General features: G+C 40.3%; 1 protein-coding gene across 3 annotated transcripts in view; it reads left to right on the top strand.

The window, feature by feature from the left end:
* Positions 1 to 18,088, top strand: part of STK39 (serine/threonine kinase 39) — a 162,569-nt gene extending 144,481 nt beyond the window's left edge. For all 3 annotated transcript variants that reach the window (XM_005290401.5, XM_008178422.4, XM_065561797.1), the window contains 2 exons: positions 9,734 to 9,798; positions 16,600 to 18,088. In XM_005290401.5, coding sequence (XP_005290458.1) covers positions 9,734 to 9,798; positions 16,600 to 16,674 — 140 coding nt within the window. In that variant the 3' untranslated portion in view covers positions 16,675 to 18,088. The remainder of the gene's footprint in view (positions 1 to 9,733; positions 9,799 to 16,599) is intronic.
* The last annotated feature ends 696 nt before the right edge of the window (positions 18,089 to 18,784 follow it).

Raw genomic sequence — 18,784 nt, 5'->3', positions numbered from 1 at the left:
ACAGCTCTACATGGTGGCCCCACTGGCACCGGACCCAGTACCAGAAGCCCATTGTGAGGTCGGGGCAGAGGAACCTGTGCCCACGCCAAAGCCTCTTTCTCCGGTGGTTGAGACTCCAGCACCCCCACTGGCAGTCTAGTCTTCCTCGTCCTCCCCAGACGAGGAGGTTGCAGGACCTTCCAGAGCTAGCCTGCCGGATGAGTTTAGGGCACATCAAACCCTTCTCCGGCATGTGGCTGAGAACTTGGGGCTCAAGACGGAAGAGATAGCGGAGTAGGAGGATGCCCTCTTCAACGTCCTCTCGACCTCTGCGCCCGCCCGGGTCGTCCTGCCTGTGTATGAGGGGATCCTCAAGATAGCTATGTCCTTGTGGTAGACCCCATCCCACTCACCTCAAAACGGGCTGAGAAAAAGTACTTTTCACCAGCCAAAGATTACGAATACCTTTATACCCACCTGCCCCCAGGCTCGCTGGTTGTATCTGCAGCCAACAAAAAAGACAAGCAGGTCCCCACCGCCTCGACTCCCAAAAACAAGGATGCTAAGAAACTTGATTTATTTGGGAGAAAGATTTATTCTATCGCCAGCCTGCAATTTTGGGTGGCGAATCATCAGGCCCTGCTGGGCCGGTACAATTTGAATCTCTGGGACGGACTTAAAAAGTTCCAGGAATCCCTACCTCAGGGTTTGGCCCAAGAGTTTGGCACTTCGGTGGAGGAAGGCACAGCAGCAGCCAGATGCTCCCTGCAAATGGCATGGGACGCGGCGGATTCGGCGGCAAGGGTGGTTGCATTGGTGGTGGTCATGCGACGTAGTTTCTAGCTCCAGACTGCAGGCCTCGATCCAGGACCTTCCTTCTGATGGAGTTGGTCTGTTCTCGGATCAAACGGACTGTAGATCTACCCTTCGCTTGCTGGGCATGCACATGCCACAAGCAGCCAAGAAGCCCTTCCGGCCACCGCCAAGACCCTGGCAGCTTCGTCAGGGACCTATGAGGAGAAGGGATGCTAGTTTAAGTCTTCGTTGCCCTTCTTCCTCCCACTCGCCAGCCCAGCCTGGGGCAGCCAAACACCCAGAGGCCCAGAAGCAGTCATTTTGAAAGTGCACCCGAGAGCGACGCCCCAATCAGTCGACCATATCCTACCCACCTTTTCCTCAACCACCTTCCCCCTACCACTCAGCCTAGTCATAGGTTACGTTGGACCGCTGGGTCCTGGACATAGTGGCTTGGGGCTTCCTGCTCCCTTCTGCTTCTCTCCTGGAAGGTCGCCTTCTGGGTCGCTATAACTTCGGTTTGTAGGGTGTCCGAGATCAGGGCTCTCACGTTGGAGCCACCCTATATGGTCTTCTGTAGGGACAAGGTCCAGCTGCATCCGCACCCAGCCTTGCCCAAGATCATCTCCCAGTTCCACACTGGTCAAGACATTTACTTACCAGTCCTTTGCCCAATGCCTCATGCAACAGATGAGGAGCGCAGGCTGAATACCCTGGACATCAGAGGGGCGTTGGCCTTCTACATTGATAGAACAAAGCCATTCCGTAAGTCAACACAGATGTTCATTGCTGTCGCTGACAGGATGAAAAGTTGCCCAGTGTCAGCCCAGAGAATCTCGTCTTGGATCACAGCCTGCATCCTCTACTGCTACGAGCTGGCAAAGGTGTCCCCACCGGCAATCGTGACGGCTCATTCAGCTAGGATGCAGGCATCAGCAGCAGGCTTCCTGGCGCAGGTGCCAATCCAATAGATCTGTTGGGCCATGACCTGGTCATCTGTCCACCTGTTCGCATCGCACTACGTGCTGACCCAGCAGGCTCGAGACGATGCTGGCTTTGGCAGAGCAGTGCTGCAAGCTGTGAGACTGTGAACGCTGAGCCCACCTCCATTGATTCTGCTTGTGAGTCACCTCGAATGGAATCGACATGAGCAAGCACTCGAAGAAGAAAAAACGGTTAAGTACCTTTCGTAACTGCTGTTCTTCGAGATGTGTTGCTCATGTCCATTCCATTACCCACCCTCCTGCCCCCCCGTCAGAGTTGTCAGCAAGAAGGAACAGAGAGGGCGTAGGGCCGGCAGCGCTTGATATACCGCGGTATGAGTGCAGCACTCCAGAGGGCACTACATCTGGCCCTACGAGTACTGCTAAGGCAAAAATCTCCAAAGGCTGCATATGTGGGCGCGCACACCTAGAATGGAGTAGACATGAACAACACATCTCCAAGAACAACAGTTAAGAAAGGTAGATAACTATTTTTTCTTGTCCTTCTAGCCAGCTGAGAATATGGTTCTCCTTAAACCATGTATTCTGAAGTTCCAAATCAATTTGTTGCACAAGAGAGTATCGCATGATGAAATCCAGATAAATCACGTCCACTGTTTTTTATCTTTATCTACCGATTCAGCAATGTACTTTGAGAATTCAAACAAATTTGTGAAGCTTAATCTTTCTTTGAATTCCTGATGACAGCTCCTTTATAAATAATGCATTTCAAAATGTTTTTCCTTATCAATGTGTCCAATATCTTCCTCACAATAGAAGTCAGACTTACAGCTTGGTTGATCTCTGTATCTTTTGTTCCTTTCTTATAAGAAATGTCAGCTACCGTCCAGTCCCCTGAATACCCGCTCCTTAGTGAGCAATCACAGATCATCTCCAAATGCTGTAATAGTTCTCTGGCTGCTTTTCTTAAACAGCTTCTGATAAAAGGGTCTTTTGACTGTTATCTTGAATGTCTGCACTAAGGGAGTAACTCCATACACTTATAAATCTTTTCTTAACCCCGCCTTAGTTTCTCATACGAACAATTCTGGCTGTTCAGTACACTACTAGGAGCAAATTTAGAAGCAGAGAAACATTTATGTAACCAAAGTTCACACACTTCCATGTTTTGGGATTGGATAGGTGTACAGATTAAGACACTTGCCCAGGGAGAAAAATTCATTTGCATAATGGATAAACCAGAAATGAAATGCTGTCTAAGCATGCTGTAAAACTTAGAATTTTGCATTTGACACAGTCTTGCAAATGTGATGCAGTATTGCCCAGTCTAAGACATCAATGGATATACAGCCCAGCAAACGCCTTATGACAAACTACCACCACAAGAATGTATAGATTAAATTCAGTTCTTTGGGCAGTTGAGTTTTCAAGAGCTCATTATTCCATTGGAGAGTGTCCCATCAATCCAACATCCCATTTCTCTCTAATATCAGTAAAAAGGGGAAGCAGAATGAATTCTGAAGCCAGCAGATCCCCAAGGCGGTTGCCGTTTCATGTAGTAATCTGCTTATCAAATGAAAGTGCCAAAGTCACTGCCTACACATAGGAAAATAAGGTTCAAAATGAAAAGGCCAATCTGGTGAGACTGAGCGCACACAGGAAACTTGGAGGGATTGTGTCCCCACTACATACAGGCTGTGTTTTGCTGCCTCCAAACAGGATTACCCACAGAACAATCAGCTGGAAAATGAAGCTGTCATTACTACATCTCCTTTGGACTCCATGGTAGAAATATATACATATTTGGGAGAATTTAAATAGCTCCCAGTTAGCTGCTGAAGGTATCCCTAACCAAATTATCTAGCCTAAAATGTAATGATACAATATATGCATACAGTTATTTTCACTGTTAAAAAAATAGCTTATTTCAGAATCTAGCCTAGCATTTCTCTTCTCAGTGCCAGCAGCTGTACCCTAGAGAGGTTTGGGCAGGAGGGACAGGGTTACCAAATGGTGAATCACTTTTTAAATGTTAAGAAGCCAGGAAGATTAATCAAAGGCTCCCCATCCATCTGAAAATGGAGAGGTGCATGAAAATGTTTCCTTCTGGAGTGGGCCACAAAGTAATGTCTCAAACCTCTGGATTCCGTCTTGTGCTTTGTGTTTATGCCAGACGGCTCTGCCTCAGTTGACTGACTTGGCATTGTAGTTGAAAAGCATTATTCACATTACTGTATTTACTATCTCCTTAATTTTTTATTTTTCCAGAGATTTTCCCTATTCAGAAGTCATTAGGGTTAAAACTCCTGTGTAGAGAATTTCAACTAATCAGCCACAATATTCTATGACACTAGAAGAATAAAACTGTAATTTGAGACTGATGAAAATGCAGTTAGGCAAACTTTTTGTAATCTTGGAGATTGAATTGCCATTTACTTTTGTTGTTTGTTTGTTTGTTTGTTTTGTTGTGTTTCTGTAACTTGAATTAGATGGTTGGTCATTTTTATAAAACTAAGATCTGATTTATCAGCTTGAAACCTTGTATGGAAAATGGTAATTTGTATCTGCAGCCTAAATAAATATATGCAATTTCATAGAGTGCAAAGTTTTTGTTTAGTTTTTCTTGTTACATCTGTCCTGAATTAGAGCAGTCCATGTTGTGTTTGCATAAACGTTGTTCTTGACCTTTTATTCTGCAGTGATTGTGGAGTTGCAGTAACATTATCAAGTTGACAGACTGGCACAGCCATTTGTAACTAAGCAAAGCCTTACAGTAGTATCTAGAATGAATTGTGGTCCCCAAGCCAAATATAGATCACTTAGAAACCTAAAAATACACCTCATTCACTGCTGTACACAACATAAAACCTATTGTACTAAAAAAAATGCTGGTAACATTTGGAGAAAATTTTGATTCTGAGAAATATCATCAGGTACTCTTCTCTCTTCTCCCTTTTTTGTTCCAGGATATTGCTGGCACGAATTTTTATCGTTAATTTTATTAATCTTCCCTCTACCTCTTACTCACATTTACTCGCTCGAACCTTATGGGAACGTGACTATAACACCTAAAGGATACCAGAAACCAAAATAAAGTTGAGACCTTCCAGCAATGTAGGGTGCTGGGAGAGCTAGGAATTCCCACCAGGAACTTCAGATTGGCAGTCACTACTGCCTGCAGTCAAACTAATATAATCTGGATATGCAAGGTAGTGCTTATCCAAGAATTTTAAAGCACTTTACACAAACTTCATATCACCCCAGTGAGGCTAAATAGTCTTATAACCATCTTACAGATGAAACACATACACACGTATGGTTTTCTTTGCTCCCACGTCTTCAAATATCTCAGCTGGAGAAAGTTAACTCATAGCTGAGTCTCTGCACTACATCACTTATCTCTCTGGAAATTTCAAATATTGCAAGAAATAAGAGAGGAGTACTGCTTATCTCAGTATAGGATTCCTCAAAGCACTAATCAGATAAAATAGACTTTGTATCCATTGACTTGCAATAGAAATACTGTTGTTACATGTCTTTTATTACTTCTCCCTCAATTTTGGATGAAGTTCATTTAATTTATTTTTTTGTTTGTCTGCTCACTTCCCCCAAGCAAGTAAAGATAGAGCATAACGTTTCTTAGATGGTCAGTGAAATCTTCACACAACTTCGTTCTTCTGGTTTTTCCAACTAACAAAGGTGCTAAATCAGTAGATGGCTTTATTGATGAAGAGATGAGTCCTAGGTAGCAGTACCACTTACAAGAATTGCTCTTCTCCATTTCTTGCCCGATACTATCAATAATTCTAGTAAGGGTGACCACTAGCAGCAACTGTAGTTAAGTTTATCGCACGATGCCATTATAAACTTCTCATTTTCACTGGTTTGTGGCCCTGTGGTTGGTGTGGATTTCTCCCTCTTCCATTTTCTTTAATTACAACTAAAAGGAAATTTAACCATTTTTAACTTAAACCCACAAAGACAAAGAAATTCTGTGATAAATTTTAAATGCAATATTATATATCCGCTTTGCTGTGTCTAGGTATTGTGAGGAAGACATGGAATGATTTTATATTGGCTATGTTGTATGATGTTATGTCACACTTTAAATATAGAATTATAGCTGTCATAGTTGAAGAGACTGTCAGTAAATCACTTAAGCTGTCTTCCTGAATGAATGACAAGCCTGCTTTAATTGCTCCTAAACCATCTGAGTCCACATCTCTAGAGCGTGTACTTCTGCTTTCTTTTTGTCACTTAATTGAAACAATATTTCTGAAGGGATATAATTTGGACTAAAGGCCTAAAACAGTCAGCAGCAGATCTTTGGCTGGTGCTATTAGTTAATGTGGTTGTTTACATCATGCCCAAAGGATGCTAGGAACTTTCCAGATTGCCTCCCTACCCCCCAAATCCCTACCAGCAGATTAAGCCAGGATCTTCACATTTGGATGCTTAAAGTTAGGCACATAGGTTTCATCTTAAGAATCCAAACAACCAGCCTGATTTTCAGAGGTACTGTGAGCATCTGCTGCTCCCAGTGAAGTAAATAAGACCATGGGTGCTCAGTGCCTCCTAAAAATCAAGCCACATCTATTTAGCTTTCTAAATATGGATTTAGGTGGCCAACTTTCGGTACTGAACTCTGAGTTGGCCTTAGAGTCTAGATACAAAACATAGCAAATGTGAATAAAAAGCAAGGGGTTGGGTGGGAGAAAGGAGGGCAAGGCTTCAGTAAGATTGTACGGTTACTGGGGTAGTTATGCATGCCTCTTTCACTTGAATTGATGCTCATCACTCCTTGAGGGCACTGCAGAAGAAGTGAGCCTCCAAGAGGGATTTGAATGGGCGGTGGCTTTGTGGACCAAAATTGATGACACCATGAGAGAATATTAATTTTTATTCTCTGTGGTGTATATCTAGCCAGAAATGCAAACCATGCAGAATACTGATCATTGCTGAAGCACTAGTTTTACTTCTTCAAACAAACAAACAAACAAAACCCAGCCAAACAATTCAACAGTGCACAGTGCAGGTAATGGAAAAACACACACCTGGAATGCAAAAGGAATACCTCTAGCAAAACTTAAATGCTGCCTTTCAGAGGTGAGCTAACCTTTGTGTAAACATCAGCTCTGTTATGGAATTCTAACAGTTCTGCTGCTTTTATTTTTGAAGATAGTGTCTGAAAACATCTGTTGTGATTCCCTTAAATCCCCCTAATCTTCTTATTGATGAAATGTTTCACACTGTAGTCGTAACACATCAGGGAAGTGCAGCAAAAATAAAAGATAAACTTCTGTTCGTTAACCCATGGTCCAAATACTCTTAAATGTCTGCTTCCTGCAGTAAACTTCCAGGCAAAGTGAACATGTGGTGTTAAAAATGTAGATGCACAAATAAAACTGTTTTTTATGGTCCTTAACCTCCACTTTTAATGAGCATTACCTTTGAAACATATCATCATCTAGAATAATATGTAAAATTGGTTAAATACAGGCATTTTAACATTTTTTACAGGAAAGTAAAAGTGTTTTGAGAATATAAAAATAGCATTAGGATAAGCAATCAGTTGAGTGGTCATCTTTGCTGTTTTTGCTTTGAGATGACTAAAAGAATTTGAATTTCTAAGGTCCCTGAAATGCAGGATTGACAACTGGAGACCATGGTTTTTAAGATGATCATTCAAATAACTAAGAGCTCAGTGCTGCTTTCCACTACACAACATTGCATTATATTGATAAAGGGGTGTTGCGCATATCAGTACGGTGCAGTAGCTGTGTCTTAGAGGGCAGATTGAAGCCCTTCACTTGACTGGAATAGCAGCAGCAGAATGGAAATAATCCAGGAGCAAGTCAGCAAATAGTCAGTGTTAACTAAAAGTCAACTCTTCTTGATGTAAAATTGAAACTGAACGTTTAAATCAAGAGATCCATTTAATTCAATGACGCCAATTGACACCAGCTGAGAATCTACCCCTTACTTTTAAATAGAATACTTTATTGGATTTCAGATAAGTCACAAACACTGCCTGAAGTACATGGTATCATGATGAAATTCCAGGCCTAATAGTGTTACACAGCTCTATCCTAGTTTCAGCAGATGGGAGGCAATGTGCCTCATATTATATATTTACTTGGTCTAAGTATTATTCTAATTAACTTTTGTTTTAAATGTGCACTATATTTTGACTGGGTAGAATGTGTGGACTTTAGAGGCTAGAATAAGATTGATCTGTGGTTTAGAGATGTGAGTTGTCTGATTAAAACAAAAACTGTAGATGAGTAGAATAAAAAATCCAATGGAATTTTAAATAAGAAAATCACTTTAATTTGAAATGGATTAATCCAATTGTACAAGCAAACTTCTTGTCATTTTCACAGTTACCTTACAGAATTCGTTAGTGTTTGGCCTTGAAGTTTCAAGCACCCTTTCTACTATTTCTAGATTCCTTTTCTAGCTAGAGGGTCAAGTTCTGTCCCAAGTTTCTGCATGCCACCCCCCTACCAAAGACTGTGGTAATGGTGAGCACATACCTTAGCGTAGAAATGAAGCCCAATTTTTTTTCAGGTTTGGCATGGTTACATGGAAGCTAAAATGTCTACATTTTTTAATAACTTAAATTTAATAACAAATTAAATAACTCTAGTTCCTTATATGGGACTACATTCCACCTTAGAATGTATAGTAAATTTTACTGGGACAGTGCACATTTACCCCAGGGTGGAATTTGGACCACGGCGACTAGCAATAGTAATTAGATTTCTATTTCCTCAGTCAGTTCTGAGTGTGGTACTTTTTAAATGTATATCCAGTGGCAGGGAAACCAGGGGTTTTAAGAAGTGTCAACATGCAAACCAATAAACCATGGTGTGCTTTCTGCATTTTTATACAATCAACAGAAAGGAAGCATGTAGAGGAAAACATTGCTTTAGTAAAACACTTGATTTCTTCATTCTCCATTTTGCTGCAGTAATCTGTCCAATGTATTCAGAAATCTCCACTACTTGAGTACCCTTGTTGTGCTCTGTTGACCAGTGCATATGGACTCTGCAGCAGTGCTGAGACCGGAGCCTCTCTCTCATGGTGATGTCCTAGCAATGGTACTCACGCTCATAAGACAGGATTGAACAGAGGCTGACAGTGATTAATTTTGAACTAGCTAGTGCAGAATCCTGTAATGTTCAAAGTTGTGTAGAGTAGGTTTAACAAACCAATGAACTTGAAAACAGTCAAATGAATCTGCCAAGATTAACATCTAAATAGATTGATTAACAGACAAGTTAAGTACTTTCATTGAAAAGGGATTTACTGTGTTTCTTGGTCCTCTCTCCTTTTTAAAAAGGCAGAAATAATTCTAATACCACTCTCGTTGGTAGCATATTGACTCATTGAGTTTCTAACTCTTGTCACGAGGCTGAAAATATTGGTGACAGTATTTTGGTTTCTGTGTTGATTAATTTAAATTAGTAGTTTTAGGTTACAAAATGTCATTTAGCTTTCCTGGTGTGCACAGACCCGGTACATGCTTTTTGAATATTTCTTTTTCTCTTCAGTTTCAAGAGCGAAACTTGCCAGAGTATTTGAATTGGCCAGGTTGGCCAGACAGTTTCCTACTCCCTCTTAATGCTTATAATCTTCCAGGGTAGATATGCCATTGCACTCAATATGTACTCTAACACAGCAGAAACGGTTACCATAGAGAGAGAGCTCTAACCGTGGGCTAACAAAAGGTCAGATGAATGGGAAAATGTATTACCCCCACAAACATTCCCCTCTCCACTTTCCTGGAAATTAAAGATTGTACACTCTAAAGTACATAATAGATTCTAGACTTATGTGCTGCTATGTTAATATCTGTAACATTCTTTGTAGCCTGACAGAAATTTAGCCATTTAAGTGGTATATTACAAATGTATGTGTGCTAGTGGAATTGCTCGAATACTCCCATCTGAAAGAGAACTGTATTTAATGCTATTTTCTATGTATGTTACTTTTCACAATTTGTTTTACAGTTGCTGCTAATTTACAGAAGATGGTAGATGATCCTCAGGCCTTGAAAACATTGACTTTTAAATTGGTAAGTAAAAGGTTCTTGGTGACAAAACAGTACACACAGAAAATAATTACTAATATTTGAAGCAAACTTTTTTTAGCTTCTGATTTATTATTGGCTCTTCTTCTGTACAGAATATTTACATTTTTGAACAGTGTACAAACTAACAGGAAAATAGAAAGCAGCCCTCTCTTCTTCAGCTGAAAACGCATTGCAACAAACCACTGTTTGGAATGCTATGATCTGGTAATGCCTGGACAATGTGTTCCATTGGAACACACAACTGTCCTGTGTGTTCTGCAATTGCTGGTGGCAATAACTCAGGGGTGGGCAAACTAGGGCCCATGAGCCACATCCGGTCCGTCAGACCTTTTAATCCAGCCCTCAAGCTCCCATTGGGGAGCGGGGTCGGGGGCTTGCCCCACTCCGGTGCTCCTGCCAGGGAGTAAGGTCGGGTGATTGCTCTGCTCCGCATATGCAGTGGCTCCGCATGTCTCCTGTAAGCAGCTGCATGTCCCCACTCTGGCTCCTATATGTAGGGGCAGCCAGGGGGCTCCGCACGCTGTCCCCGCCCCAAGCGCCGGCTCTGCAGCTCCCGTTGGCCGGGAACCAGGGCAGTCCGTAGAGGTGCCTGGCCGCCGCTTCACCTCTGTGTAGGAGCCGGAGGGGGGATATGCTGCTGCTTCTGGGAGCTGCTTGAGGTAAGTGCTGCCTGGAACCTGCACCCATGACCTCCTCCCGTGCCCCATCCCCCTGTCCCAGGCCTGATCCCCCTCCTGCCCTCTGAACCCCTCAGTCCTAGCCCAGAGCACCCTTCTGCACCCCCAAACCCTTCATCCCTAGCCCCACTTCAGAGCCCGCTCACCCAGCTGGAACCCTCACCCCCTCCTACACCCCAACCCCAATTTTGTGAGCATTCATGGCCCACCACAAAATTTCCATACCCAGATGTGGCCCTCAGGCCAAAAAATTTGCCCAACCTTGCACTAGCTGTTGGAAAGAATTGGACAAAGTTTTTACCTTGATCCAGTTGAACCAGTATGATGCTTGAGGGATCTGATCTACACTGGGAAAAAGCCATTGAATTCAGTCCTCTAAATCCATTCCTCAGTGCAATACTTTGTGGTTGGAAACTACGTAGAAGTCCCTGCAGGAGGTCCCAGAATGCATTCATATAACCGTGGCTGTAAGGCAGGTTGTGTATGGATGTCTCAATCTGGTCATTAGTTAAAAACTGAGTTGCTGTGTGGATAGGCCATGCTACTGGGAGGGAAAACAAGAGAAACAATTATACAATCTCTGTCCCTGCAGTGGTTTCTTCACTGAGTAAAGGGCCCCCTACTTCAGTATTACACTTTTGGTACTTTTTAAGTAAAACAAGTTGGGAATCTTGATGCAAACAACCATTTTACTGACCTCTGGCAATGTATCTGAACCATGTACATGAATTAAAGTGAATTCAAAGCTATACTCTCCTAATAAAGCTTTCCTGTGGAGCCAAGTACTCTTAGCTGTAGGGGGGAGAGAGCACATCATACAAGGTGAATATATAAAGGTCTAATGTGACTGGGAGCTATTGTAGAGCTGCTCAAGTGAAAGCCTAATGAACAAGAAGTAACACTAACTCCAACCATCAAATCACAATAATGGGCTCTAATGGACAGGCATATTTTAATGGCACACTCACACCAGGAAATAATGACTGTAGTCTCTGGTGTGCCTGTGAAATAGCGTGATGGGAATGGCATTCAGGTCACTCAAAATAAACATGAAGTCAAGATGTAGCAAATAGTTGTCATAGCATAATCTAGATTTTTATCTCACTTACTGCTATTTTACTGCTTTTAATAAATGTTGATAAAAGTTGACCAAAATGATCATCTTAGATATACAAATCTGTAGATGCCTGAAGTCTATGTCAAAACAATACAAGATGTATTAATATAAATTTAAACTTACATTGCAAAGAATTGCCTGCATTGATGTGCTATATTTGCATTTTTCCAAAATTAAGTAGAAAATTTGTATGACTGATTAGTTATGTAAATATTACTGCTACCAATTAACTTTCTAGCTTTTAGCACTCTTAGCTGAGAATGACTGTGCTGTATATGAAAGGATAGACCATCCAGAGAGGTGCTTTCTTTATAAAATAGGCTACTTCATGATGGGTTATAGTCTAGATTCGATTTTTAGAGAGAAGACATAATAGATCACCTAGAACATCCACTTGTCAGTGTGGGATTGTTCCCTCTCTGTCATTTTAAAATGACATCATCAATGGGGCTTCCACCCCTTCCCTTATCAGACTGTTTCATAGAACCAACCATTCAAGAAAAAGTGTTAATGTAGGTTTAAAACTTCCTTTGCTTGATTTCATACCATTAATCCCATACCATAAACTCTCTCTCTATTTCTATGGCTTGGTCCACACTGGGGCCAGGGGATCGATCTAGGAAACGCAACTTCAGTTACGAGAATAGCGTAGCTGAAGTCGACGTTTCCTAGATAGAACTAAGTTTACTTACTGCGGGTCCACGCGGCGCAGGCAAGCTCCCCCGTCGACAGCGCTTCCTCCTCTCGGTGAGCAGGAGTTCCGCAGTCGACAGGGGAGCGCTTCTGGGATAGATTATCGCATCCAGATGAGACACGATAAATCGATCCCAGAAAATCGATCTCTACCCGCCGAATGAGGCGGGTAGTGTGGACCTAGCCTATGTCATTTAGCCTCTAAATATAGTCTTTTCTTGTCTTTCCTCTTTGTTATTGTTTAGCCAGGCTAGCTACATAGCATTCAGTTAGTTTAATAGCTCATCAAAAACCATTCCACTTGACATGTTTTCTTGTATTTCTCTGACATCCCTTCAGTTTCTCTACTATGTTTCTGGTACTGAGGCATACACAGTGGCATGTGATATTCCAATGCCTGTAGGGAAGGAGTATCACTCTCCTGGTCTGTGAAGAGAGGCCTTTTTATGTATGGTCCAAAATGGTGTTGGTTCTCTTTGGGAAGGGGAGGTGCCAGATCATAATTCAATCTAATTTTCTATTCCCATTCAACCTAAAAAAAATTTCAGCATTACCCCTTTCTGAAGTACAGTTCTATCTTCTGTTGACATCACTGGGCATCCTGTGTGTCATCTTCTGAGGGAATATCTTCTATTTGGATAGTTCTCCCACAGATATTCTTTGTTAGATTCACTCTTGGAAAAAGCTACCTAATTCCTATGGATATTTCTAACCTCCCCAAGTTTCTCTTCCATTTCCCTATCCTCTGACTTTTTAATACCTCCCAGTTTCGGAGTATCCTTCAGTGTATTTCATACGTGATCTGATTCCTCCTGCTCCTAGGTCGTGGAATAGATGCCAAATAAAATAGTGCCTAACACTGAACTTTATCAACCACACACTCTCCTCTATTTTTCATTAATTTTTAGGCAAGATTCACTCCATTTGACAGTGTTTCTATACAACTCAGTTCAAATTCATTTTGCTAGTAAATATTTCCCGGGAAGCTGAAGTCTAACACACATCGTCTGTCCACTGACTTTGTAAATGTGATTGAAAAGCGTGCAAGTTAATCTTGCCTTATTTATCATTACTCATTACTATGTGTCTGTTACTTTCTGGCTGTTTACAGATTGTTTCCATTCATGTTTGGACTTCTGCTTAAATAGCAACTATTGTCTCCTTTAGAAAACTTTAACTATACAATATCTAAGAATTTTAGATCCAGGCAACTTCCATGTCTTCAATAAATTTTGCGTACCCATTTGATGTTGATTAAAAATGTTATTTTTAGAAAGCAAACAGGGATGAAATCCTAATTGTGTTTGTTTAACCCTCTGTTAATGTCATAATGCAGAATTTGTGACATTTGTGACACCGTAATCATGAGGGTGAGAGTGAGGTTGGTAGATGATATGAAAGATGTAGTGTGAAATTCAATTTGTGGCAATAGGCTGTTGCAGTTAACTCAGAATTATGCAGGATCAAGATCTGAGAAGGAAACTGTTGTTATTCAGATACAAATATTCGTGGTAATAGCCAAGGAAACAGAAATTCTGTTCAATATAATTAGGGTTTTTTCTAAGTTTGCCTTAGAGTAAAATACTTGAATGAGAGAACTTGTTTGGTTGGTTCGTGAACTGTAAATTGTAACTAATTGGAGCCTTTCCTAACTGTTGCAATGTAGATATTGGCATTTATACTTTATTAAATTTCTATTTTTATGCCCCGTGTTGAAAATTGAGCCGATTTCAATATTACATAAGAACGGCCATACGGGGTCAGACCAAAGGTCCATCTAGCCCAGTATCCTGTCCTCTGACAGTGGCCAATGCCAGATGCCCCAGAGGGAATAAACAGAACAGGAAATCATCAAGTGATCCATCCCCTGTTGCCCATTCCCAGCTTCTGGCAAATAGAGGCTAGGGACACCATCCCTGCCCATCCTGGCTAATAGCCATTGATGGACCTATTCTCCATGAACTTATCTAGTTCTTTTTTTGAACCCTGTTATAGTCTTAGCCTTCACATCATCCTCTGGCAAGGAGTTTCACAGGGTTGACTGTGTGTTATGTGAAAAAATAGTTCCTTTTGTTTGTTTTAAACCTGCTGCCTATTAATTTCATTTGGTGACAACCCCTCCACTCCCCTCCCCCCAGTTCTTGTGTTATGAGGAGGAGTAAATTACACTTCCTTATTTACTTTCTCCACACCAGTCATGATTGTATAGACCTCTATCTTATCGTCCCTTAGTTGTCTCTTTTCCAAGCTGAAAAGTCCCAATCCTATTAATCTCTCCTCATACGGAAGCCGTTCCATACCCCTAATCATTTTTGTTGCCCTTTTCTGAACCTCTTCCAATTCCGCTATATCTTTTTTTGAGATGAGGTGATCACATCTGCACACAGTATTCAAGATGTGGGCGTACAATGGATTTATATAGAGACAATATATTATTTTCTATCTTATCTATCCCTAACGTAATGATTCCCAACATTCTGTTAGGGTTTTTTGACTGCTGCTGCACATTGAGTGGATGTTTTCAGAGTACGACCCAGAACTGACTCCAAGATCTTTCTTGAGTGGTAACAGTTAATTTAGACCCCATCATTTTATATGTATAGTTGGGGTTATGTATTCCAAAGTGCATTACTTTGCATTTATCAACAATACTAGCTAGAATTACTCTTATTTTAATCTCTAACTGCCTAATCTTTTAAAGTGACACTGTAAAAAATATATATATAAAAAGTTGCCTGTCTTATTGACAATACCTTTAGATTCCTTTAAAAACAGACTACCTCTTCTCCTGGACAAGTCCTTTCAATTAAGAGTAATATAACTAGTGGATAAGGGTGAGAGTGAGATTGGTAGATGATATGACAACTCCATTTAGCCACTAAAGGTCCAGTGCCCATTGTCAGTGGAAGTCTTTCTACTGAAATCAGTGGAGCTACATGAAGCTTTTAACATAGGGCATCAGTGATAACTAAGGCCTATTCAATACTCTGCACTGAGGGAGAAGACAAGGCCTCATCCTGCATTTCTGTAATAGAAATAAAATTGTCTTCTGACTCCCAAACAAAAATAGAAGAGGAGAAACTGATGAAATACTTTTACTGTATCTGGCCTTTAAGAGTGAGCAACTCAGCATGGCTCTTGCAAACACCCAATTGGTTTTCCTTGTCAGTGATGAAAAACTATTGGTGAAAAATGTCAATGAGAATGCATGCACGTTATGTACACGTTCTGTGGCTCTTTTCTCACTGTTCCAGATATACACACTAACTTGTAATAAAGACATAAAAGGATTAAAAGAATTTTTCATGGGGGAGACTGAGTAACAGTTTAATGGGAGCTGTGCCAAGTAGAGTCAAAAGGTGTCTTTCAGTGTAATTTACCACTAACCACCATTCATCAAACTACTGGTACTTTATTGCTTATAATCAGATGTATGCACCAAAGAGGTATCTAGTTTCTAGCAACTTGATGAGGACTTCTGTGAAAATGTAGCCACCACTCAGCTACAGGCACCAATTTTGTATTTAAAAAGAACAGTTACAATCTGTAGACTAAACAAATTGCACTTGTTAAAAGTAGTTTTGAAGCAGCAGTTCCTTGCTAGAAAATCTGACTTATACTTTCACTATTATTTGTGAAAATCATTTACCCTTTAAATGGGTATATTACATTGTGCCAGTTGCATGCTGCAAAGCACATTAATAAAGAAGCACCTGTGATTGCTAGTACTAGATTGTAGAGTATGTCAAAGGGAGAAATACCTTAGTACTTTCCCAAATAATAGCACAGACTCCCCCAAAAGTCCCTATTCTTATTTTTAAAATTCCTGGCCAAATATTCTAAAACAGATTTGAAATCAGTAATTGTAATCTTGTGGCATATTTTTTTTGTGTATGCAGCAGAATGTATTCTACAAATCAGATCGCAACTATGCATATGGCTATTCTGTTTCTCACACATTTAGAAGGCAGACTTGGAGGGCCTCTCTGGAAAAAACCATTTGCTTTTGTGTTTTTTAAAAGTGCCAGTTTTGGATGACTGCCAACTGTTTTCCTGAAGCATGGCCCCAAACATTTTTCACAATTTTTTTTTTAATTAGCCATATTGATTTAAACATTTTGTGCCTTGCTATAAGTGTGCAGTTTATGAACAGTGAGAGAGGATAGTCCTAACTGTGTAGACACTTCATTCTTAAACTGAATAAAGCATTTTGTTACTAGTGTGGCAGTACAGGGAACTGTAGAATTATAGAACGGCTGTCAAATATTACAATGAATGTCTGTTTTCTTCTTCCAGGCTTCTGGTTGTGATGGCACTGAGATCCCTGATGAGGTGAAACTGATTGGGTTTGCTCAGTTAAGTGTCAGCTGATGTCTGTCCCTCGACCCCCAGCAGAATTGTGAGTTTGTGAGGAGGCCAGCTTAGATGCAAAGAAAATTAAAGCACCCACACTGAGTTCTGCTTCATTCTCTAGCAATTCACAAAGTCAGAAGACGCAAAGCCCTCAGCTACACCGCTGCTGCTAACATTCAAAATGCTACTAACCGTCTCTTATCAATTTGGATTTCCCCTATGTGAAAAGCATATGGAAATGCACTCAGGTGGCTGTATTTATTGGTTACAAAAGGAATTTTCTATCAAATTTATTTCAGCTTTCATAAAATTTCAGTGATATTATTTTAATTATGTACTTCTGATTGACAATACCACCTCTCTTCTGTTGTATTTAGAAATTAACATACTTATAAAAGTTAACCTGTATTAGCCAAACTTGAATTCTAGTTTTAAAACTGACTGTGAATTTTATTTTTCATATATTTATGCATTACACATCCTAGCTATAAGAAAATGATTGAGCTGATTATGTGCTACTTGCAGTTAATCTCCTGTTGAAACAAAAAAAGTTTCAGGTATATCTTTGAAGTATTTGTAACTTCTAGTTTTTGAAATGATTTAATTATGAGTTTAGGAAGCTTTTGTTGGTTTGTGTGTCTAAAAACCAATCCACAATCTGATTGTCAAGGGTGTGGGAGGTGCCTTGCAGACATTGATGTTTTGAGAATGTGCCTGAGGCTGCTTAAATCTAGAATAGACTCAGTTCTAGAAGCACCGTATATATTTGTTCTTGGTTAGAAGGGGATATACTGTAGCAAAGACTTCAGACAAGTTTGGCCTAAACTATGCTTTGTTGGGGAGTCTACAAGCAAGAATTATTATAAAATGTTGCCATTAAGCTAGACTGCTTACTGTGCCCATGTCTGATTTGGCTTATCCTTAAGCGATAGAAATTATTTTGTAAAGGTGATAAAACTTGAACAGAATCTGAGCTTTACTTGAAATTCTGCAAAATACCAAGGTGGAGTGAAAATAATAGAAAGGGGTTTGTGCAATGACTAAAAGGTAACATTTTGTTGTTTAAAAAAAAAATAAATAAAACCCCACTTCTGACCCAAGTAGTCTTATGCTTAACCTGTGACATAGCTATTATGGAGCTAATAAACTTTAGAAAGATTCTGAAATTTGGAGTATATGTTCAAGGAGGTATATTCCTTGGATGTTACCATTTAAACTACTTCCTAGCTAAAACTAGATAAATGGCAGCTCTTTAATGTACTGAAAATGGCAAATATATATTAAGAAAAAGTTATTTATAACTCCTTGTCATAATTGTTGGGGTGTTCTAGAGCCAATTGCATAAAACTCAGTGTAATTTCATTCCATTTTATTGTTTACACGATTCAAAGATGACTGCAAAGGTAAAAGGAAAATAAAAGTGTTGCACAAATAGGCTGTGTAATGAGTTTCCTTGATCTGTGTATTTTGTGCATTACTGTTGTAATATGGCAAATAACACACTCTCTTATAAGATCACCTACAATTACCAACACTTGTGTTCTTTACTTGGCTTATTGAAAATGCCACCTGGAAAGGAAACCTGGTTCATAAAGGTCAGAAGAAGAAATGGAACCACCCTCCGCTCCCCCCACCCCCAATTATATTTTCCTGTCCATTTGCCTGCAGTGGAGGATTGTTCCCTACTGCTCACTGTTCAGTGCTTTGTCAAATCTAGTGTTAAAAGTCCCAAGTGTTGAGGCAATAGTTGTGAAGGAGGCAATGGTCAGAGCAGAACTGGAACTGTGGAACTACTTTCTCAAAACTGTTTTGAATGAGAATAAGGAAACTGCTCGCCTGTCCAAATTAGGGGAGAAGGTGCAATTTGACAGGCGATGTAATTAAGAAGTATCAGTTAGCAAGAAAAAGCCTCTATTGAAATAAGAGTAAACTAAAAGGGGAAATTATAAACCCATCTGGCTTCTGATAAAGCACTTCACATGCTTGTAATGCTGTGAACAGATCATTAGTCACTAAGCAAGAGTGAAAGTATTTAAGTGCATGAGCTGTGATTGCATTTAATGATTCTTGGCACATACAGCATCTTGGATTTTTAAAGCACTGTACAATTATTAACTAATTCTCCTGT

Source organism: Chrysemys picta, chromosome 11 (genome assembly GCF_011386835.1).
Source record: "Chrysemys picta bellii isolate R12L10 chromosome 11, ASM1138683v2, whole genome shotgun sequence".
Classification (NCBI taxonomy): Eukaryota; Metazoa; Chordata; order Testudines; family Emydidae; genus Chrysemys; species Chrysemys picta.
The sequence above is the reverse complement of the archived record's forward strand: the minus strand, read 5'-3'. Positions and strand labels throughout refer to the sequence as shown.